The following is a 24,672-nucleotide window of genomic DNA, read 5'->3' as shown; positions in this document are numbered from 1 at the left end:
ATCAATGTTGGTTTCTTAACAATTTTGCAGATAGTATAAAAAGGCAAGGAATTAATATGATAGAAGAGGTAAGACTGAATGAATGAGAACCAGTCAATTTGCCCACTAAGCTGCACAGTTCTTTACAGTATATTTCTGAGCCTCAAGTATTACCTATATTGCTAGAAGAAAAAGGAAACAAAATGTATAAAACATAGTAGAAATTGAAGTAAATACACAGAAAAGAATGGTAAAAAAATATGCTAGAGAACATCAAAAGAAAACATGAAGGCTAAGATAGGTAATATCAGTGACTTAACAGGGAAATTTTGGGCAGTTACTCCAAGAGACGTCCATAGAGAGCTGCTATTCACTTTATGCTGGTTCTCCTTGTTTCCAGCAGCTAAGTTCACATTGAGAGAGGCTAAAAATACATTAAATAGTTTCCAGATATTATTTTTCCCATGGAAGCAATTGGTATGAGTTGCCACAGAGATGTTGTTCTCTTGCCAGTGAGACGGGAAATAGTATACAGTGCTGACAATAGAAGTTGTATTCTATGACATCTATTGTCTTGGACAAGAGGCAGTGAAAAATATGGGAAAGTTTGAAAAGGCATTATTTTAGCTACAAGAATTCCTAACTATTCCCCTCTTTCAGCAAAGCAATACATGAAAAATGATACTTAAATATGAGGTTTTTATCGTCTCTGAAAAAAGGTATACTCTGCAATACTCAGAAGTATAGTATGTGCAACATTTCTAGCAATCAAGCTTTGGCATTTCAATGGGGTGGAAAAAAAGAAGAGAAGAGTGGCCAATGTCTACAATTTAGGTATACTCTCCCCTGACAAACTAAAATCTCACTATGCTGAAAATTTAAAACACAAATGTACCTGCTTCACATTCAGGACTGTTCTTGACAGTAAATTCAGCTCAATACGAAAGTAAAACGAGGGAAGGATGGGACAACATATACTGAAAAACATCCAGTTCTTTCTGTTAAATGTGAAGTATAACAGGCTCTTTTATGACATGCTTTCCTCCAAAAATAGCAATGATTACACTGCTCAACTCCCACACTCCCCTCCTCAGCTTGACTTTTTTATGCTTAAACATTATACATTCTCAGTCCTGAGGAAGTTTGCGGAGTCCAGAGGACTCTTTTCTTCACTCTGTACCCAAACTACAGAATATGAATACCTAGGGAGGCAGGCAACTTTAATTTCTTATAACATTAAATCTTTAAAGACAAAAGTGGCAGATTTTGTAGGAATTCTAAAACCCACAGCTTTCCACATTTTTGGAAAATTCTGCAAGTTGCAGCAGTGATAATCTGCCAATTACAAGGTACCTTTGTGAGCCAGACTTTTTTTGTCTTCCAGACAAACATGAAGATTATACAGCCTATTCTCTTCATGGGGATGGGGTGAGGAAAGTGTTCAGACTGCAGCTGCTGCAGCAGTCGAAGCTACAACTGCCTTGGAGCTTGTACTGACTGTCGCCTACCATGCCATTGAGGAATGCTACTGTACTGTAGACACTGTTCCATTTTGGGATTTTTTCCTGAATGGAAGAAACTTGAAGCTTTGGCCTGCTGTATTTAAGAAAAAGTCTTGCAAACCTAATTGCAATCTTCCACCCAATTTCCAATACAGCACAATGTCCTCCTTATCAAAACGTCCTAAGGAACTACTTAAGACAGTGTTCTTGAATAATACAGCTTTCTTCATACTTTCTACTACATTAAGTTTTGAGATTTATCATATTCCTATTGCCCAATCATAGTTTATTTTATGTATAAGAGTACACATAGTGAAGGCAAGCTGGAATCACAACCATTTCAAGTAGCCTACATCTGGAAGGAAACTATCTTTTTAAAACATGATTGGGGTTTTTTAAACAGAAAATTCAACAAATAACAATGATTGTAATTTCACTAAAAACACAAAAGGATGCATTAATACTTTAAGGTAAGGTATCCCGTACAATAGCTCAATTTTCTTCATTATTCTGAAGAACCATGTCTGGCTGATGTATTTATTTTGTAATGTTTAACTATAATAGAAAATAGATGAAGCTCAAATGAAAACACTGTTTAGGCTATGTCAACAGAGCATAAAACTAAATGAAGTGATTCTGTATTGACTACAAAAACATATTTGCTAATAATAAAGTTACTAATGGTTATCTATCAAGATCACAACATGAAGTAATTCTGCATCTTAAGAACTGTGTTAAAGCAGCAGACACAGGAAGTTAGATGTAATTTTGTGATTTTGCAAAACAGCATCATGCAGTGCACTTTATTGCTATTTTAACATTAGTGTAAATAATTCAAACCCAGAAAATCTCCAGCTCTCTTTTTTTTTTAAATTGTAAGTCACCAAAGGGCTTTCCACTAAGACAGCCAATGCTCATTTTACACTTGCTAGCAAAAGAAAATCAAATATAACACTATCTTGTATACTGCAACAACTGCTTTGTTATAAAGAGAAGGCTTCAGAAAACTAGAAAAAATGACACTGCTGTAAAAACTGCAAGCCTTTTACACTCAGTTCAAAGACTTATGCATTCTTCTACAACAGACTGAAGTTTTAGATTCATCTCAGCAAATCAGCCCACTAATAGGCATCAGTCATCACGTCGAAGTAAAATCTGCCATATGAAACTGCTTTGATGTGATTGAAGACTCACACACAGTCCTAAGCATGACAGAACAGCTTAGCTATTAAAATGTTTTATCTAGCAAAAAACTGTTGACTCTAATTGACTGAAATACTCTTTGAACACTATTATTGCAAGGCTACTCCACTACACAGAGCTTTAGTACACAGCCACTTGACTTATATATATCTTGAGATCCAGAACAACCACATCAAGTCTTGTTAGAATATTTTCTCACACATACTTTTGTCAAGAGACCAAAACAATAAAGCTGACTGTCATTTTCACTACCAGTTGCTTAGTTAATTTGATACTGAAACGTACTGGGATTCATTAAAAAGCTGCATGCAATCGGCCATTTCTACCAATCTTTCTTTTTACTGCACTAATAGAATGAAACCTGCTAGCCACATCAGTTGAACTGGGTTGGCAGGGCTAGGTGGAAGCTATTCTTCGGCACCAAGCCCAATCTCTCACCATGAGAGGTGCAGTGGCAGGGGCTCCTTTAAGCAGTGATGTGCAGCCCTGGCCCAGCTCCAACACTGACCATATGTCAACCTGACAGATAAGAAGCCTGAGACAACCACCTGAAAACAACTGCATACAGCTCCAGCCACCAGAGAGTAAGGGTTTCTAGGTCTACCTCATCATTCACTGCATTGTCCATTTTAAACACATCAAAAGTAAATTTACCTGACAAGAAAAAAAAACAACCACAAAACCAAAACAAACCAGGACATAGTCATTATCAGAATGTCTATATGATGATGAAAGGAAGTTTCCACCAAGTATCATAATGGATCACCACAAACACAATCAGAAAATTAGTAACAGTTTGTGCCTATAACATGTTCCTTTCTCATTTATATTCACGGTATGTCAACAATTTGCAAGAAAAAGGAATCAAACACAACAAGCAACTGCCACCAAGATTACATTTTACAGAATCAAACAAAATCCTATTGATTTAATACCTGAAATGAAGGGTGATTTGATTTTTTCCCTGTATCTATCAATGTATCAAAGTTCATCCATTTCTACCATTACTTTGATACGGGGATGTAAGTCATATCAATTCCTTATACGTGGGCAACATATTATCTACAAGCTTTTCTTCCAAAATTATTAAGTAATCAGCACAAAGGAATGGCTAAAATTTACTCCAGTCTGCTTTGCAATTTCCATAATTCCATACATTTCATTTTCATATTCCAAAGTAATAAAATCCAGTTGAACTTACCTACAGTTTGGAGGAGGGTCTAATGTAATTTCTGCAAGTTCTTTCTGAATTCTTAAGAGAAAAAAAAATATTATCAGGACTTTTTTTGCAATCTGTTTCTTTCAACTTTATGAACATTTCTACAGCAATCAATAGTAACAAAATATAATTCTTAAAATTTATGATGGAAAGCTGATGCTATAAGGTTTCATGAAACTGCACAAGAACATGTGGAAGTAAAAATCAAATCTTTCCTGAAAAATGAACTTCCAATATGGGACAAATGCCACAAGGAGCCACATAGAAAATCTCCTTTTCTACAGGTCAGGGTTCTCAGCTCCTTTGCTCACTTACACAATTACTAAATGTCTCTTTATTTCCCCTCTGTCTCTGGGTCTTATAGGTCTTGCCCTCCAGAATATTTAGCTTCTTAATGTATACCGTACTAGCAGGGGAAAAAAAAACAACTTCTAAGGATAATTGTCTTTCAGCCTCCCAGAAGAAGCCAGTCCTGATCTCTTCCATAATCTTCTCCCAGGTATTGGGGCACTGATATCAGGTTTCCCCAAAAAAAAGTGCTCTAGCTCCATGGCCAGCCTGGGCACCTACTGCTTCACTCACTCCAATATCTGCCTTCTCTTTACTGAGGGCTCAAAACCAGGTGAATGTTATCCCAGGTGCAGTTGAACGAGAGCTGAGTAACAGGAGACAAATCTCTTCCATCTGCCTATGGACTATGCCTCTGTTAATACATCCCAGGAGGTAGTCACAGCCTTTGTTGCTGCATCACATTGAGCTTGCTGCCTGCCAGGGCCCCCATGTCCTTTCTCAGCAGAGATGGTCACCAGTATGTATCATTACAAGGGTTGGTCCTTCCCATCTGCATAATGTTCATTTGTCCTTGTTGAAATTCACGAGTTCTCTGTCAAACTTCTCCTTCAGCCTGTTGAGATCCCTCTGAGCCATAGCCTTGTGCCTGCATGTACCAAGTGCTTCCCCCCCGGCTTGCTGTGTTCTGAAAACTAGAGCGCATTCTGCCATAGCCTCCAGGTCACCAATAAAGACATTACAGGCATCCTGCCAGAGTTCTTCCTGCAGGGAGAGCAACTTTGTTGTTAGGGATTTCTGGATATTCCCAGGCTGACACTTCCAAGCCAAGTCCTTGAATACCTGATCTCTGCCACAGCTGGCAATACGGGCTCTTTTCCCTTACATCAGCATCTGCATAACAGCCAGTATCTTGACCTCTGAAGAAATTTAAATATGCAGAGTAGGAGTTTACAGAGGTCCCAAAGGAACTTTACAGCTCCCAAAGATTTGCCAGAGTATGATGCCATAAGCAGGACTTCAATGGCCACCTTCCCTATAAACTATGCCTGAGGCTTTTTTAAGAGGCAACTTCGGCACAAAACCATGAACATTTAGAAGGAGGATGGAAAAGTAAAACAATTCAATATACCCTGAGTATTTCTTCTTGCCTTCTCCTTCACAAGACTTCATGTACAGGAGCAAATTGCTGTGCCTATTATTCTCTATGCTAAGAATAAAACCCTGTACAATAACACCACTCAAATTCCTGAAATATGTGTCCAAGCCACAAGCCAAAGGTTCAGGCCTGACCTATACAAACCTTGTTAAAAATGATTACTAACCATTTTGTATAGAAATACATGCAAAGAAAATGGCTTATCAAAATAAACATTCAGGTATATTGGCATGTATAACATAAAAATGAGCAGTTTAATTCTCTATATAGTGTTAAGATCCAAACACAATCTTACATGTTAAGGAGTCTCACAGCCACTATCAAAATTCCCCTTATGCCACTATAAGTTGATTTTACAGCTTTAGTGAATAAATGGACCAACAGCAGTAGAAGAACTGGCCTGAACCAGAAACTCCAGCCTTTATCATTCAGACTCTGAAATAATTAGGACATATGTGGGCAAGATTTGTAGGCAGAGGTAATAATCACTTATTAGACTAGATGATATAATTGAAAAGATAAGAACACTCCTCCAGATGCTTAGATTTTTTTTCTAACTTCTACGCACCCCAACCCTACACACACAGTTACTTCAGTGGAGGGTAGCAATTTGATCTTTACTTGCTTTTTCTACTCATTGAAATATTTATATTTCCAGTACATAGAATTTCCCCAATAAATACCATACCTTTTTTATAAAAGTACAGGCACAGATTGCTTAATCAAGCACTAAATCATTGTAGTAACATAAAATACACCACATTTTTTAACTGATGAAGTTTAAGCACAACTCACGTATTGTTTTAAAAAAGTTACTCCATTTAAACAGTCCTAACAATTCACACCTTTTAGAAGGGATATTTTATAACTGTGGGAGAGGCTTAAAATATTTCTTCTATATATAACATGTTTCTGCCATGACTTTGAAATTATACTATCACAAATTCAAACCACAGAAAACCTAGGTAGCATGGAATCTTCAGTTTCATGTTTTATGGGTTGCTTTGCTTTTGTCAGCCTTTTGTGAAGTTATAGAATGATGGTATTGAACTTTTATAGAGTTGGAGATCATTCCTTTACTTAACATATAGTAGTAAGAGCAGTTAATATTTCATTTCATTGCAGTGAGCCTGAGACACATCAGGAACGGATTGACAACTTTAACAACTTCAGTCCTAGATCAAAATCTTTATATTCTTCCTCCTAAATCCTAACCCCCGTTCCTTACATTCTGAAAACAAAAAGGTCTCTCATTTTTTCCATCTGTTGTAGTTCAATCCAAAATTTCGAACTTCTAATGCCAAGAGGATGAAAATGGCCCTTTATCAAGCTTTTCTGTGATTGAATGAACAAGGACAAAATGCCTTTCTGCTTCAAGCCATAAAAATTGATCAGATGGCATTGAATATCAATGTTCAAACGTCTCAATTGCTCTTGAAAGCATCTGAGATAAAAAGATGTTTCATTCATGATTATTTTTATACAAACAAGATTTAACACATTAATACAATGTTGTTCATCAATTGCTCCTGAGCAAGCTGCCCATGTTTATTCTTCTAATCTCTGGTGTCCCAAACTAATTTATACACCTTATCCCCTCTTTTGTCACAACCTTAATTTACCTTGCACTCATGCTGAGAGCTCATTCATAAATAGTTTCTGTAAAGCAGCTGACATGCAATATCTTATTCACATGTCACAGCATTCAAAGTTACAATTAAATCATCAGACAGCATCCCAGAGAGGCTTACACTGACAGAGACCTCTAATGTGCAAGTTGGCCTTTTTCTGCACATGCTCTGGCAGTTGCTTCATATCTCCATTGAGTTGCCCTCAGAATCTGCCATAGGAGAAGATGCGCCTCATTTCCTTCACTGACCACAGAGGATTCACCGTGAGAATAAGTAGCCTCTGGCTACAAAACATTTTTTTCAGGGTCCTTGCTGGCATCTCTTTCTTTGGATTTTCTGCCTCAGTAACAGTTATGTCTAGCCATGTCAGAGAGGAAAAAGGACTCCAAAATAAAATAATTATATGTATCCAGTTTATATGTAAAACTGATGGCATAATGGTTTACTACATGTTGGGAAGCAGGGTGACAGCAGGGGTTGAAGCCCTTGCCAGTAATCAATGCCCTGGGCTGCACACATAGGACATTTAATTTGCGATGTCAGATCTGATACTCTTTATTTGGTCTTAGAGAAGGTATTTGACTCCTCTCTCATATATATATATATACATACACACACACTTAAAAAATATTTTCCCTCTCCATTTTATTAACAGAAAAGAAGGAACACAGTTGCCTTCCAATAATAGTGGAAAGCGTAATTTACCTGTAAATTCAGAAACATGACAGTACATTTTGGATTTCAAATATTAATTCTCACAGACATGTATCTACTACTACTCTAAGCCTAAGGGAACTGCATGTTGTTTCCTTTACGAAACAGTTAAAAGTTCTCTAAAGTTAACAGAGAAGAGAATACGTCAGAGGACATTCCAATGTGATTAATGGGAAAAGAAATAAAATAAATGGCTATATGATAATAAGTGATTTTTAGCACATCTACTTTTCTAAAATATATATATATATATATCTCTACCCTTAAAAGTCAGGTGAATCAATACCCTATATCAAAGACTATGCTACTTAGAAAATACTTAGACATGCAGTGACTGATATATATTTCAATACCAAATAAACTGTGACTGAGCAGGAAATTTTTCTAAAGATGGTTTGATTCACACTGGAGGAAGAGAAATATTCTCGCCTACATACTAAAATATGGATAAACAACAAGGATATTTCTTCTAAGAAAACGTACTCTATATTTTGCTGTCATATTCAACATGCTAAATATCATTCCCAGGTTCCTTGAAAATAGTGCTGTGATAAACTGCTCACAGAACTAAAAATATAAAAACAAAACAAAACAAAAAAACACTGAGAAAGGAGAAAAAATGCTTATTTTTACTTTGTTGAATTTTGAACAAATTTAATCCATTATCTATGTGTTGCTTCTTAAGGTTGCAACATCTTTCAATAATGAAAATGTTACAAATAGTTTTACAGTTCACAATTCATTGTAGGCACTGCTATTTATTAAAAAATGTCAGGATTGGACACAAAGGTTGACAGATTTTCAACCAGCAACTTCAGGAGCCAAGCAAAACAATACATTTATTTGTTGAGCTACTATGTCAGCCAAGAATGGTTACACTTCTCTCAATCCAAAGGTCATGCTAAGATTTGCTACTTAAGAGGTAACAAGATGCCTGCTGTTTTCAAGGACAGCAATTCAATTCCATGTCTGAACTGTAATTGTGATATGCACTGAGTGAGTTTCTCAATCTTGACATGTTAGGTAAGAAAGGTTGCTATTTAAGGTGATGCCCTCTGGGTGAGGAAAATTGAAAGACTGGTACGCTGCATGACATATGCTGTAAGCTATTACACCTGTAGAGCAGCTAGTCCTAAAAGTATGAACAGAGAAGGACAGCATGTGATGGCATTCTGCCTTTTTGATGCCATCTGTAGCAATGTTAGTAGAAGAAACTCCCTATCTTAAAGTCAAAAATCTTTCTCAAATAGAAATTTGAGTCGTTTCATATAGTCTCTGTAACCAGGTCACTTTGGAAAGCAGTAAAGCCACATGAACAGTATAGTCAATACATAAGACATGGTAGGAGTTTACTATTACACCAGCAAAAGTCAGTACACTGCAAAATCTTGATTTACATAAAAACTAATGCTATTGAAAATTCTGTAAATCTGACTACATAAAAATACAAATGAAAAGCAGATCAAATTTTTTTCAAATAGAGATGTACAAGTCTTCATTCTAAACCAATATATATAAGAAAGCAATTAAAAAATACTGTGACTACAATTCTATAGGCATGAAAAAGCTTTCCAAGTGAGAAAACATGGTTTCCAAACTCAGGTTAGAATCAGGTCTGTAGTCTGTGACTGTATCTCTAGTGCTACATTAACTCATTAGTGTTCTATGCTTTAAATGGGAATGAAGGCATCTTGACCAAAGCCACAACTGACTACACTCTGTTGTTTGAGTGTTTTGCTGATTTTGGCATGGTTGACTTCTTTAACTATAATGAAGGTATGAGAGTAAAGCGTTATTAATCCTGCACTATTTTTCATTCTAATGAACAAAAATAACAATATTACTATAAAGATATTTTATACAGATGGTTTCTGTAATACTTATCACATATTGAGGACCCTAAGACATTCTTTCTTCCTCCATGATACTCCTCCTTTTTACCTTCTACTTGAAAGTCTGATTTAACTTTCTTGAGACACTACAGATTTTAATTAAAAAGCAAAGAAACAAAACTTGCAATATGAAAACCTGGCTAAATTAAGAAAGTCCCAACTGTAACACAATGACAAACTACTGAATACTTAAAAACAAAAAAGAATATGATGATACTATTAAACAACTCTGTTACTATAAAAACTATGTTGCTGTGATCCTTCCAGAAAGTACTGACAACCAGCACTCATAAACTTTTTTCAAAATATTATTTACTGTGCATATACCTACAGAACTATTGTAGGTCATGTCAGCTTTTAAAATGTATAGTCAAATGTATATTTTTAAAATGTCTAATTAGCTCACACATGAAACTGCCTTTAGACTCTAACTGGCAAATGTACTGATGTCAGCAACTGGCATAATTAGTTTCAGCAGAACCATAAGCAGATATGATTATAGTTTAAAAGGTTTAAGTAATTTTATCACTGTAAAATGCATGTTGATAAAACCTCTAAGCTTTGAAGATACAAAGCTAAGATTAATAGACCAATTTCTGACATACCATTATTAATTTTTAATAGGATAGTATCCACAGGTCCTTGTCAAAATTGTAGCATCATTACACCAGACATTGTACGAAATTCAGTATACACAGACTGCTTTCTAAAGACACTAAAAACTGTTTTTTATGACCCTAAAAGTCACAACTAATCCAATATTCCTAATATTTAAAAATAATAATAGCAGGAAGCAGACAAAAGAGAAAAAGGCCAGAAACTGTAACAGCTGTGAGGATTAACTACATGAATAACATCAGGCTTTGTAGTGAAAGATGGGTGTTTTTTTATTCCTTTTAAGCCATGAAAGCAAAGATGGGCAAGTTTTGCTGGCCATTCTGTAAGTAATATGACCAAGAAATCTCCTAATAGTGTCTTAGCATGAATGCGTGTCCAGAAAGCATTTCTCCAGAGAAGAAAAAATGAAGAAAAGCTACCTGTAAGGAAGGTATAAGTGGCAGAAGAAAAGCATAACAATATCTCACTGGAAAGACAGATGATACTTCAGTTTGGAAGAGTATGTAATTGGTAAGGAACAGATTAAGGCAAGACAAAGACCTGAATCCTGAAGAGATGTACACTCGTGTTTATATACTAGTGTTTACGGACTGTGACTACATGCATATAAGTTATGGCAATAGGGGCTCAATGCTTTTCCTTTACCAAGCACCACAGTGGGACAACTTGTGTTTTTCTTGTAGTTTACATAGCCTTTAATCAGCAAAGAAACGAGATCTGGGAATTCAGCATCAGGACGGTCTGCAGAATTGATCTCTTGCCAGATTATTTTATGAGTGCTTTTTAACTTCAATCACTATAATCCCATTTGCCTGGACTAACACCCCTATGTGTACTAATGAAGCAATGTTAAACTGTAAATTCCTTCTGTCTGGTCCAAGCAAGACAATCGTTATCTGGAGACGGACATGATGGCATAGAATAATTTAAATAGCTATTCCACAAACCAACTTTTTCTCTCAAGCAGAAAAACTAATGAAAAGAAATGGGTAATGAAACAGATCAGAGTTTACTAATGAAACTGACATGCATTTATTGTTCACTCAAATATTTCTGACCTGATCATCTGGGAGAAGAAAATGCAGTACTTCACAGCAATAGGTATTACAGTAGTCCTAACATGCTGAGTTACTGAACTGTCTGAAATGTTTATGGTTAATTAACTGCAAGTTACACTGACAAGTTTCAACATCAGTCATACAGAGATATATTTTATAAGGCTACAAAACTGTCTGAGTTTTACTAGCAATAAAAAAATGTCAGCTTTTATCATGCAAGCAACTATTAAAACCATGTGAAAGCCAATCTGTCAAAGAAAGGAAAAAGTGTACAGGTCTCATTATTGTGACCAGTCTCAAAAAGGCTACTACACTGATACAGTAGTATTATAATAAAACAATCAGAAAATTAATACATTGAGCCAATACATATATCTGATGGCCAGATGAAAAAGAGAAATGAAAATAAATAACCAGAAAGAACACCATACCTTTTAGCACTAGTTGACAGTTTAGCAGCTGTTTTGCTTGATATTTTGCCCTCTTTTTTTTTGGGCTGAACTTGCTCTCTTTCTTGTTCCTGCTGAACACCTTCACGCTGATCTCCATCAGAGCTGCCTCCACTAGTGCTTGGACTATCATCCACTCTCTGCCCCTCTGTAGACATGGCAGATGCTGCACTGAACAAAAACAAACAACAAAAGTTAGCCTTTTGCGAAGAAACTGACCAATGGTGTTTCTTACGTGCCTTAAGGAAAGAACACATAGGATTTATGTTTGTGTTAGTACGTAATGCTTGTGTTACAGGACTTCAGTAATCCTTGCAACTGGAGTTTTGCCAGAAGTACCTTGTCAGTAATTCAGGAGCTGGCCATCTTAAACCCTATACCAAAAAAACACAAACCCCAAACAAACAAAACCAAGGAAAACAACAACAACAAAGCCCATGTTATATATATATATATACATATATATATACACATATCTATGTGTGTGTATATATATATATATATATATATATATAAAATATATATATATAATGTATATGAAAAGCAGAAGTTATTGAGGTTAAGTGGGAAACATAATCCTGCAAATGTAATACCATTCCCCGTGAATTACATTTTTCATCTGCTCAACAATGCCATGAGTTACCTATCTCACCACTATGACACAGGTTCAAATCTAGCATAGTTTCTTAAAAATTGAGAGTTATTACTATCTTAACACTTTCCGTTATCCCATATGAAATAAATCTGTAGGCTCATTCCAAGTCTGTAATGTGGGTTTCCACATTACAAAATCCACATCTTGGCATGCTTGATGGAAACAGTCACAGAATCAAAAAGCACTAACACAAGACTGCATTTACTGAAATGGTATGCTTCTAGAGTGCTAAGCATGCTGGTAGAGCATATAAGGAAGTTTTTTTTCCTGACAAATTTCATTCAGGCAACATGAGGCAACAAAGCTGTCAGAGAACACAAGCAGCAAGAAATCTCAGTATATTTCAGCAGTCAAGTTAATGCTTTATTTGCACACTTCTGATACTAGTTAGCTATTTGAATTTTTTCCTTCATTTTAAATAGTATAACAATATGCTGACAGATGAGGAATTACAAGCCCACTGTTACAGCTGTCATGACTTCTCAAACTGTTTTAATGAAGGGCAGATGTCCAAGAAAAACCCTTACTGAATTAGCATATGTGGTGGCAGTGCCTGATTTAAAAAAAAAAAAAACAAACAAAAAACAAACACAACAAATCCAAAAACCAACCAAAAACTAAACTGAAACCTATGTCTTTCCTTTAACTCCAAATCTGTAGATTATATACCTATGTTATATAGCCTCCTTTAAAGATTTTAGTAAAAGAACCACCTCCAAAGTGCATAGGCCCAAACATTACTTGCTTACACCCATGCAGTCTCCATATATCTGGGTGGTTTTCTGATCAAATCTGTCTGAATCAAGAATTTGTTCCTACATATACAGAGTTTTAAATTACTGTGAACTTCGACTTGCCTTTCCTCTTACCTGTGTACAGACACTATCACAATTAAGAACGAAACTAATCACCTGGACCATTGTATGTTTTAAGACTCACTCACGGAAGAATAATGAGATTTCAGGCTCAGATTCAACCATGCTCATTCCATGGATAAAACAAAGTTCATCTCTCTGTACATATTTATGGCAAGAGACAGCAAAGTAAAAGTAAAGAAATATCAATGCCAACAGGTTTATGTTGCAAAGGATGCTTTTTAAAAAGGCCGTAAATGTTCTAGTTACTGCTGCATGTAAGAAAATAAATTTACTCCTATTCTGAAAAACCCTCCCCAAGATCTAATTCTATCAAATAGTGGAGTGGAGTGGAGTGGAGTGCAGTGGAAGAAATAATCTCTTCAGGCACTACTGACACATGCAACTAACTTCAGAAGGAATTACATCTTCTTTGTCCAATTTATAAAGCTATACTAAAAAAAGAACTCTGGAAGTATGGCATTCCTTCACAATGTTTAGACATTAGAAGAAACAGCAAGCAATACCAAGTGAAGGATATGGGATTAAGGTTTCCCTTAATCAGCTTCAGGGCATTTTGGATTTTATCATGAAAACTATTTTCACAGATAAATACATAACACTTTTTCTGCTCATTGAAGTAGCCAAAGTAATGCATAGTTTCCACCCTAAAATTAAAATACAAAAATTGTTCATTCCTAGAAACAGTTTTTCCTATGGTACAGCGACAACATCATATTTAACATAATTAGCTGATGTACACAGGTTGATGTTCAGATATTTAAATTTTTGTTGTCAGATTTTAAGACAAAAGCAGCAGAAGATTTAGAGGTAATAAACCAGAAAAGTATGCATTTGATAACTATCATGTAATTTTGATAGTAAGTACCCATTTACTTCGCTTCTACATACAGTTAAAATACAACCTCATTTCTCTTTATAACACTTGTGATGGCCTTTATTTGCACTAGATTTTAGTTCTGAACTTTGCTTAGTAAACCTCATTTAAAAGAGAAAAATTCTCTCTTCACAGTGTACATAGGGTTTAACACTGCAGGCCAAAAAGTTAAAAGGATATTTAGTAATGCTTATACTCATAGGACATCTGCTGTGAATAATCTCAGCTATAAATATTACTATTACTCAAAAACAACTGTATTCATAAGTTCAGGTTACTATCCAGCACACAAACACTGTAACAGTAGCTCAGAGCATATAATTACTGTAACATGGAATGCCAGCATTTACAACAGGAAAATGCTTAAATCTGTCATCTGATGTCTGGCTAGTTTCTTGGTTTTTTGGTTTGTTTGGGTTTTTGTTTGGTTTTTTTTTTGCTTTTTTTTTTGTTTTTTAAATTTTGGTGGTTTGTTTGTTTGGGGATTTTTGTTTGTTGGGTTTTTTTCTCTCTCCTCTCTCTGTTCCCCTTTCTGACATGCAGGCAATTCTTTCTATGCACTCTCCTCACAGTATCTGCAATTTTAGGAATTTTTGGATAGTTTGAGGGATGTTATTCTGGTAAAAGTGTGTTTTAAGGTATGTGAAGTTTGACACTTCAAACAGGGTCAAACTTAAAAGTCAGACAAACAAATTAACAAATAAGAGATCTGGGGGGGGGGGGGTGTCAACTGAGGGGATGACATTATGAAGAAAACATTTCACTGCCACTAACAGGCAAAAATCCAAGATACTCCTTGAATCTGAACAGCCATGAGTGTGTTTGCAACTGTCACACAAAGCAAGAGAGAAGACACACGATGTCCAGGTCCCTGGCTGCGAGGCTAGTCTACATTCAGAGGAGGGTTGCTAACTCCCTTTTGTTGTGCAGAGAAAAATGAGCAGAGGGGACAGAGCAAGGAGTGAAAGGCGACTTAAAAGTCTCTCCTTTAACGTGAGATGAATCAGCAGAGATACAGATTACAAGTGTAACTACAACTATCAATTTGAAGTGAAGAGTCCAAAAGATTTGGCTTTTGTCAAATATATCCACTGGCACATTCTCTTATTTCCTCAAAATAAAATAATAAAACCAAAACCAAAACAAGAAAAGCAAACAAAAATACACACACATACACAGAAACCTCACCACCAACCAACCATCACACCCCCGCAAAAAAAAAAATTAAAAAAAAATCCAGTAGTCGGGGACAGCAAGATCCTGGCAATGTGCAGATGGGTCCCCAAGGGCGGCAGAGCTAGTGATAATGTCTTTTTAAAGCGGTCTTAATTTCCTTTAAGCCAAGATAAATTGAATATTTCTGCAGGGTCTACGATGAGCAGCAACGGCAGTTGCCGCCTTACTTCATCTTCATTATAAAGCGTAAAGGGCAAAAGGACCACAAAATCGCAGGAGCGGAGGCAGAAGGCGCCCGATTTGTGGCCGTGCAAGGTCCACCAAGGAGAGGGGCATCCGGAGGGACAGGACGGGAGCGCCAGGCTCCCACGCCCCACAGCCGCGCGTGGGCAAACGCGTGACTCGCCCGTCGGGAAGATCCAGCCGCGTGGGAGCGGGTGGTGGGCATGGGCATCCCCAGAACCACACACATCTCACACCCCCACGGCCGAGCGGGAGGCAGCCGGGCCAGGGTGAGAAGTAGGAGACAACCGAGGAGAGGAGGAGGAGGAGGAGACTGCGAGAGGAAGACGTCGGGGGCACATGAAGGAAGGGAGAGGCTTGGGCTGCGGGGCTCCTCGGGGCGCTCCGGGTGGGGGTGGCTAGTGCCCTTCCCGAGGGGTGCAGCCAGGGGTGCCCACCGGGCGCTGCGGCAGGGGGGGGTCAGGATGGCGCATCCCAGGAAGCTCGATCATGGAGGGGGCAGGAGGTACCCCGGAGCCAGAGCGACTCAGGGGTGCAGCGAGTGTCGCGGGGACCATGCGATCGGCGCGGAGGAGGGCCAGAGGGGTGCGGGGTAGCGGGGGTAGATGGTCGCTGCTCCAGTCGCAGCGGGACGAGCAGGACAAATGGACGCGGAAGAGTTGCTGAAGGGGTGTGGGGGGTGCTGAGAAGCAATGGAGGCTGGATGGAGCCTTAGGGAGCGGGGGGCGGCGGCAGAGATGCCGAGGTGGCCGGGAGCGGCGAGGGGCGGTCGGGACAGTGGCTAAGAAAGGGCACGGCGGGGAATGACAAGAGGGGGGGCAAAGGGGGTACCAGGCAGCGCCGGAGGGATGCGGAGTGGAGAGGGGAGATGAAGGGTAAAAAGAAAGGTAGAGACCGAGGGTCGCAGATAAATAGGGGGGAGGGTACTGCCGTGAGGTAGCGACGGCGGGGTAGGAGCGCAGCGGGGGGAGGGGAGGCAGACGGGCAGCTCAGCCGGGGCAGTGGTAGGTGTATCTCGGGAGGGACGGGGGAAAGCCGCTGCTACCTGCAGGCGAACGCAGGTCTCTCTCTCCCTGGTGCCGGGCACAAGCTGCGGGACAATCCGTCGCGGTCGCCCCGACTCCGGCCGGGCGCGGGGCTGGAAGGGGCTGCAGCCGCTCACTGAGTCATGAGCTCTTTCCGCCGCGCTCCTCGCTCTCGGCCTCCTCCTCTCCGCTTTCCCCTCTCTCCCGAGCAGCAGCGGCGGCCGCTGCTGCTGCTTCTGCCGCCGCTCCAGCCCTCGCTGCCCGGAGAGGAGAGAAGTGATGCCGCTGCCGCGCGCGCGCGCGCGCCCCCGTCGCCCCCGCCTCCGCGCGCGCCCCCGCCAGCCAATTATCCCGGACGCTCGCGCGCCGCCGAGGGAGGGGCGGGTGGGCGGGCGGGCGAGCGCGCGATTGCGGGAGGGGGGGGAGTGACGGGCGGGGGTGCGCGTGCCCGCGGGTGCTGTCGGAGACCGCGAGCGCCGGGCGGGGGGAGGGGAAGAGGCGCGGCGGGAGCGCGCGTTAAAGGGACGCGCTGGGGGCGGGGCGGGGGAAGCGAGAGAGACCGGGGCAGCCCCTGCCGCGGTCCCGGGGGGATGGAGGTGCGGGTGTCCGGCCCTCCCTCCCTTCCGCCGCCGGGTTACCGCGGGCTCCCACGCCAAAGTCCGGGAGGCAGAGGCTGCTATCAACTTTCTTGGCTCTTCCCGTGTTTTTCGACTCCTTTGTTCCCCCCGCCGGTTGTCCCTTTCCCACCCCCGCACTCCTGGACCTGCCGCCCGCACCTCCCGCCACCTCTGTCTCTGCGGAGCCCGAGGGAGCGGCCGCGGGCACGGGGCGGGCGCTCCGCAGGAGCGGAGAGGGTGCGGACGAGCAGAGGGCCCAGGCCCTCGGCTCTTGGTGGCTGCACTTTGGTGTTAACGTGGTAGTTTCGACCACTGCGTGACATTAGCACAGTTGGTGGCACAAACCGCCACCGGGCGAAGCGCAGCATCCCGGCTGGAGAGAGGCACTGTCGCCGGGTTGTGGCCAGGTATGAACGAACCTCATCTCCCACGCAGGCAGGCACTGCCTCAGTGGCAAGCATCCAGTCGGGAATGGGAGAGGCAAAGGCAGAGCCACACTTTAATGTGTTTAGTGTGAATAATAATATTTACCTGACCCGAAACAAACCTCCAACAGAACTGGCTCCCAGGTAACCCTGGCTGCCTTGGCCTGGCTGAGACACTTCTGACCCTGCTGCTTTAATCTCTACATAATATTCTTAGCTACATTATGTAAAACTTTATCTCTTCAAACCTTTCTTCGTCTAAGAGGGAAATACATGAACCAAGGCTAAAGGGGTAATGGCAAGTCAAAATGTTTTTCCCCTTTTAAGAATGAAAGGGAATTAAAAAAATGAAATGTGGTCTCACCATTCCACATGTACAAGGAAAAGTTTCTCCCTGTTTGAGCTGTGAAGTATTGTACTTTCTCCAAGTTAAAGTTAAGGTGTATGTGGAGTCTGTATGACCAAACATACAGAAATTGTTAACTTTAAGCACTGCTGAGATATTTAAGGATTTATTTAAGAAACATGCTCCCATGTTATATCCAGACAACAGAAGTGCTTTTTGCAGTTTCTCTGTACATAAAATTAACGTTGGTTAATAAATTGTTTTTAAATAACTTGGTTTATTGCCGCTTCATTTGTTTGCTAAATAATCCCAGTGATATTTTCACCTAAACTTAAAAATACCACAGTCAGCTAGTTCTTCCCATTCCATGTGCATTTACAAGATATTTCCCTGCTTCTGATGGAGAAAAGCTCCTAATGTCAGCTAGGTGGGTTTCTATCTGCTAGCATGCATTGATTCCTAAGAAGGATTAAAAATGAAGTAATTAGCAGAATATGATGTGTAAAAGTCCTTCAAAAAGTGCAAACATCCTGCAAGGAATGCTTCGCATCATGCTGAAAGGTGCATTGCACACTCTTGACATCATGATCCCCTTTTTCTAAAATCACTTAAATCATGCTTTCTCCTTTCAATCTTTCCAAAACAGACCTCCTGAAAACCATCCAGGAAGCGATACAATTCACTTCTAAGTAAGTCTTCTAACCGTATTTTCTTAATGTTGCTCTGACTGCTTAAAGGTGCCTTAAAAGAGACACATTTTTCCTGTTTGAATACACTATGTTAAATCCTCAGCCCATCTCAGGAGTTCACTTTGGTGACATTTCATGGTGCTTCATTACAGATCTTTGCTGCTAGGGTTTGCAGGAAGCCCAGAGAGAGAAGCTGAGCGAATAGCCTAATTGAGACAGGGACAGGATGGGGCCATACAGTGTCCCAGAATCTGGGTCATAAATTTCCAGTGCCAAAATAATCAAGGGAGCGCTCAAGTGTTTCAGCACCAAGTGAAAGGTTTGAGTCATCACTAGTCAGGCCCTGATTTTTCTTCTGGTGTGTAACCTCTGGCCCAGAGCCCTAAATGGTAGGGCTTAAATTAAGGATAACTAAACTAGGCAGAAGGCTTGTACTGCCTTATGAGTAGGACATACACATTGAGGTATGACCTGTGATTTTAAAAGCCTGAGCCCTACCTATACAGTGTAAAGAGAGTAGAGCAAGGTTGTCAGCTGCTCCCGGTTTTACTCTTTACCTTTCAAAAGAATGTGTTTGGCCCTCCGATGCTGTTTCTCAAAACTTTTTGGAAGATTTTTGTAAGTTTGGATCATATAGGTTGAAATCCTGGCCCTTTTGAACTGAGTGGCAATATTCCAGTGGTAGATTTCACACGTGCAGCAGTGTTAATGCACACAAGTCCCGTTCCCCCCCCCCGTACTTACTTTTATGTGGGTTTTAAAAGCTGACACTATTTACAACACCAGACACATCCAAGGCAGTGCAAGTTCTTTACTCACACAGAAGCTTGGAGCTTCCTTGCAGGGACACACAAGAGTTCATCTCACCTGGCACAGACAGTCACACTTTAAGACTGTTATAGTTAAGGGCACTTCTGTTAAGGGCTCTTGATTCAGACTGTCTGTTATAAGGACAGATATGTCAATCAAAATCCGTGAAGTTGGAGAAACCTGAGCAAAGTTTTCATTTAAGAGTGTTAAATTTAAAGAAGTAATAGATCCATTTAGATTATTTTTTAAACTTATTTATCTGTACTGAGAACTGTATTCATTTATAGCAAGTTTTATCCTTTTCTGTTTAGTTAAAAACAGGGAAATGTAAGTTATTTTTACATGTCAAAATATGAAATGGGAAAATGCAACTTTAATTTTTTTTCTGTTTCTATTTATGCATTACTGTTCATTCCGATTTAAAAGGACATGTCATTTTGATATCACTATTAAAGTTATTAAATGAACATTGTTGTCAAGTTATAATTGATAAAAAGGATTTGGTTTTCTGAGGTAGAGAAAAGATAAATTATCTCAACTATGATAGAGCTGAAAATGTAACTATCTCTCTTGTGATAGCATATCTCTCTTTCAAAACTTTAATACTTTATATTAGAAAGTGAGATGGTAATATTCATTTGTCCATGGTGTGCCCTGTTCTATCAATCTCTTCCAATCAAATCCTAATGAACCAGTTCATTTCATCCATCTGAACTATTATCAGCAGAAGATTGCAGGAATGGTGACAAAGGTGCCTTCATTCATTCTTTACCTGATTCCACTTCTCAGCTCCACAGGAGCTGCCATAGCCTGTGTTGTTCCCCCCATTTCTTTCCTTGCTGGGTCATGGGCTCCATGGGGCTATTTGGAGAGTGGACCACAGGCAGGTCTCAGCTCTCTTTCCCGGTCTTGTCTTTCACCCTGAACTCAGGCAGGGTCACAGAATGGCATAAGTTTCAGCATAGCTTTATGCTGTTACAGGATTCTTCTCCCAAAGCTGTCTTTCCTTGTGGTACTATGATGGCAAAGCTGTAAGAACCATCCAGAGTCCTGTTCTCTATTCCTTTTCCCTCTCTGTTAGTTCTCTTTCTCCTATATGTAGATAGTTTATTCTCACTTTGCATCTAATTTATTTTTTTCCTTACAATCTTGCCTTGCTTTTGTTGCTACTTGGATGAATCCCAACCTGTATGCTGGCAAATATAAACTGAAATTCACAGGTACCCTGATCTCTGAAGTGCCAGCTGTGTCTGAAAATGCAGCATTTGAGTGATTCAGAGATCAGGATTCTTCATTTTGTTTTTCTGCTGTCAGCATGTAGAATGGAGTGACATAGTGAGGAAGGTGTTTGCAGCAGAAATTTAATTAGTTTTCAGTAAATTGTGTATGTCCTCATCTCTTACAAAATGACATCCTATATCAAGGAAAGCATTGATTGAATCCTGAACACCAAGTTAGCCTAATATTCAAACAGTGCCTTGACAGAAAACTCTTTGAAGTATTTTCATGGCATTCTGAAGTAAAATGATTGTGTGAACATGGAGGCCAGTTATTACTAGTCTTACTTTTTTATTCGCTCTGCAATAGTGCAAACCTCCAAATCATTAGAACTTATTCACTCTAATATTTTCAAGCCATTAAATACAAAAGGAGTTGTAAGTTTTAAGGCAAACAGCTTTTAAGATGTCTTTAACTGTAGCCTGAAAAAGTAAGAATTTGCAGCTCCTCCTCCCCTTTGCTCAGAAGCAGAACAGCTCCTACTATCATTCAGCTGGAACCAGTAGAAACAACTGGGACAATAACCATGTGGCATCAGAGATCCTGGTGGCTCCTTCACTATCCCAGATTGTAAAGAATCAAGATAAAACATATTAGGAGTGGGTGGGAGAGAGGTAATAACTTGCTTCCATGTCCTTAATGAAAGCCTGTTTTTTCTTTTGTTTAAGATAGGGAATAAATTACTGGTTAGTGTCTGGAATAGAGGCTTGTTTCTGTGTGCTGGTTTGGAGCCTAACTTAGAGCCTCACTATGAGATAATTGCACAGGATAGTTCTGGGATAGTTTCTAGACAGAAATTGTTGACAACTGGATCTTAGACTAGACTAAGCAAGTGCTTAAAAACCTCATATTTTATATACCAAAGGGAAAAATCTTTATTTCCAGAACTGTTGTAATGCAGTGACCTGTAACTGGAAGATTTCCCTGCATTGCCTGTCTTAATTCATCACCATACATGGGAGAAAATGTTGAAAAGTGAAGATAGGTTAGAAAATAAAATTGGGGTGGTTTAGATGTTACTTCCACACACTCTTCAGCACCTCCACATTCCTTTTATTTTCCACTGGTTTCATAACATCTTAATTCACAGGATCAGATTTTGGTTTTCTGATTAATGATGCATAAATTTCTGAGGATCTCTTGTGGTTCTGTTGGAAAAGTTGCATCTTTACACAGAAAGAAAAGCCGTGGGCACTCATGTTCCCTTTTAATAAAGTTAAGGTTCCAGAAGAATGTGGGCTAATGTTCCCTATGCTTAATGCATGAATAATGCATGCCTAAGGAACAGGCTGGTGCATCCACCACAGCAAACCAAAGCCCATAGAGCAGGCTTGTTCAGTCCTTTCAACATGAGTCACCAAATACATTGAAGGAACCCAAGAGACCACAATCTATCTCAAGCAGATTGCCTCGTACTCGGTGGAAAATACCTGCATGTTCTCTGCAGGGGATTCCCCCAGTGAAATGGAAGTCCCCTGCAGCAATAAGTCAGACTAGTCATATTTTACAGATCTTTCCTGAAGATCCTGGCAAAAGGGCTTGATTTGGGCTGTACTTGGAAGGGAAGAAGAGGAATGTCTGCAGTTTGATAAATCTAAATTATCCCTTCTGCTTTATGGAACCTTATACACAACTAGTGCCAACACAGCTGCTGCCAGTGGCTGAGTCCAAGGACAAACTATTGCAGGGAATAAGTGGAAACTTTTGCCTATAGGTCTAGGCAGAACCTGGCAAACTTCTCTCTGCTCTTCACTAACTCAGGGAGCAGGAATCAGGAATTAGTGCTCATCTTCCTCAGCTACCCAAAATGAAGCCAGCAGGGAAGGGACACAGTCTCTTAATCACTAGAACTGTTCCTGAGATTGGAAAGTCATGGGGAGGCAGTGGGGAAGACAAAGGTGAGGCATTCACTTTATTTAAAAAAGCTGAAAGACACATCACAGGTACATGTCTACTTCCTAAGTAAGCAGACTTTTTTCCTGAGTATTCTCACCACAGTTCAAAGCCCCAAGCAGAAAAAAGTGGGTTCTTGAACATCTGATAGTTATCATAATGGGTGTTTTGAGTTGAAAGCCTCCCTAGCTGTACCTATTACTATATTTTAATCCAAGCAGACCCTTATTTTGATCAGCTTTGCATCTTACGTAGGCATTTCTATCTCTGCGAAGTGGATGTTTCTTGCATTTTATGGTTCATTTGGAACAGTGGAAAGTAATTAGAGAATCTGGTGCACAATTTTTCTTTGAAATGTTTCTTTGTCTCAGTTTTCTGTGTTTGGCAGATTTCTTGAAACTGGAACCCATGACATGACTGAGGACTAGGCCCACAAAGGCCAGGGTATCTCTATTGCAATTTCTAACTACTGGTGCTGTAATGGCTAGTGAAGTGCACAAATCTTAGGGAAGGCCATCCATTTCAAGTGAAATACATTAGCAGAGGTAGATATTTAGACAGCAGAAGTCTACAAATATTTAGCTGAATAGTGATCCACTTAACCTAGTCATTAGGAAGCTGCAAGGAAAGAGATGACATCAGCACAGAGTCCTCCACAGATACATGCACACATCTCTGATTTGGGCTTCTAGTTACAGGGCTCCTAGATCTATATTCTGGATCTAGCAAAAGACCCCTTGCCTGTTCAGTCTTCTGGTGATGGAGGCATTCCCTGATAACGTGCAAAATGGAAATTTAATTCTGTCTGTTGACTGAAAGAACAAAACCCCACAGTTTATGGCTCTCAGAAGTGTGTCCTAAACATTACAGCATTTTGGTACTTGGCTTATCTGTTCTCTCTAATTGCATCTCTTCTCTCTAAAAAATACGTATATCTACAATGGGTTGGAACTGAAAACATGAGATGCCTAACAAACAGGCTAAAAGTCATTCTCTATCTTTTGATCTTTCACTTTTTTAATATTTAATGATCCCGTTCAAAATGGAACAGCATTAGCAAGAGAGATTAGGAAGTCCCCTGGCCCCTTCTCACACCATTGCCTGTTTTCAAGGCAGCAACCTGAGACAACATGTCCCTCTATGAAAGGAGGTAGCTTTTGCCCGTGTCTCTGACGTCAAAGGTCTAACTGCTTCACATTTTGAAGAAGTGCTTCTGCCAGTGCTTTGGTGAGTGTGGGAATGCTTGCTCCATAAGGACAACTATCTGCAAGCAAGATAGCAGGATCCTTACTTGTGAGTCATTATCGTCAGGGTCACAAATAGGTGTTAAATTGCTTGGTGACATCAAGACTTTGGGTTTCTACTTGTGAGATCAAAGACGTAGCTTACTTAAAAACAGAAAACAGCAGAATCCACCGTTACCTGGAAAAATCCATACAAGTAACAAAATGTGTGTTACTGATTCAAACATGCCATGCTACTGTGTGCCAGTGCAGTAGTGAGGTTTACAAGCATCCAATTCAGACCAAGTCGGACTAACAGTCCTGATGTGATGGCTGAATGGTCAGTCTAAGTGATGACAAATTTGTTCAAAAATCCTTACAATACTGTGTACTGTCTACTGTGTACTGCCCTGGGCATTGGGAACCTCCCTGGAAATAGAGCTGACGGTTCTGGGGGGCTGATATGGGGCCTTGGGCCCTGGGCCCTGGGCAGAGTGGAGGAATCCCCAGGGGAGGCTGAACAAGGTGGGTTGGGCTGGCAAGTGCCCTCAGGGCCCTGACTCTATGTCAGTGAAAGCGCTTTTAACAACCATGTATTTTTGAGAAAGAGCATTTCATTTTGACTATGAACACACAAGGAGTAAAATTCTGAATATAACATTTCTAAATTTCTTAACTTTAGTTTTCCTGTAGTTATGTTTAGAGAAAACCTGTTTTTCATAGAAGAATTATTATCTTGGAAAAAAAACGCTGTTGGGGAAAAGCAGAAATCAGTCACTCCCAGGAATGCCCACTAATTCAGCTAGATTATTATTATATTCCACAATC

At 39.9% G+C, this 24,672-nt stretch overlaps 1 protein-coding gene across 2 annotated transcripts in view; it reads right to left on the bottom strand.

Annotated features, from left to right (window-relative positions):
- LOC139674049 (ubiquitin-conjugating enzyme E2 E2) overlaps positions 1 to 16,891 on the bottom strand; it is a 204,364-nt gene extending 187,473 nt beyond the window's left edge. The window contains exons 1-3 of one of the 2 annotated variants that reach the window (XM_071560159.1): positions 16,584 to 16,891; positions 11,695 to 11,878; positions 3,886 to 3,936 (exon numbers count right to left, since the gene is read on the bottom strand). In XM_071560159.1, coding sequence (XP_071416260.1) covers positions 3,886 to 3,936; positions 11,695 to 11,870 — 227 coding nt within the window. In that variant the 5' untranslated portion in view covers positions 11,871 to 11,878; positions 16,584 to 16,891. Of the gene's footprint in view, positions 1 to 3,885; positions 3,937 to 11,694; positions 11,884 to 16,583 lie in introns of both variants that reach the window. The other variant, XM_071560158.1, reaches the window with a different exon arrangement.
- Between the last annotated feature and the right edge of the window lie 7,781 nt (positions 16,892 to 24,672).

Source organism: Pithys albifrons, chromosome 7 (assembly GCF_047495875.1).
Source record: "Pithys albifrons albifrons isolate INPA30051 chromosome 7, PitAlb_v1, whole genome shotgun sequence".
Classification (NCBI taxonomy): domain Eukaryota; kingdom Metazoa; phylum Chordata; class Aves; order Passeriformes; family Thamnophilidae; genus Pithys; species Pithys albifrons.
This window is presented reverse-complemented; position numbering and strand designations above follow the sequence as displayed.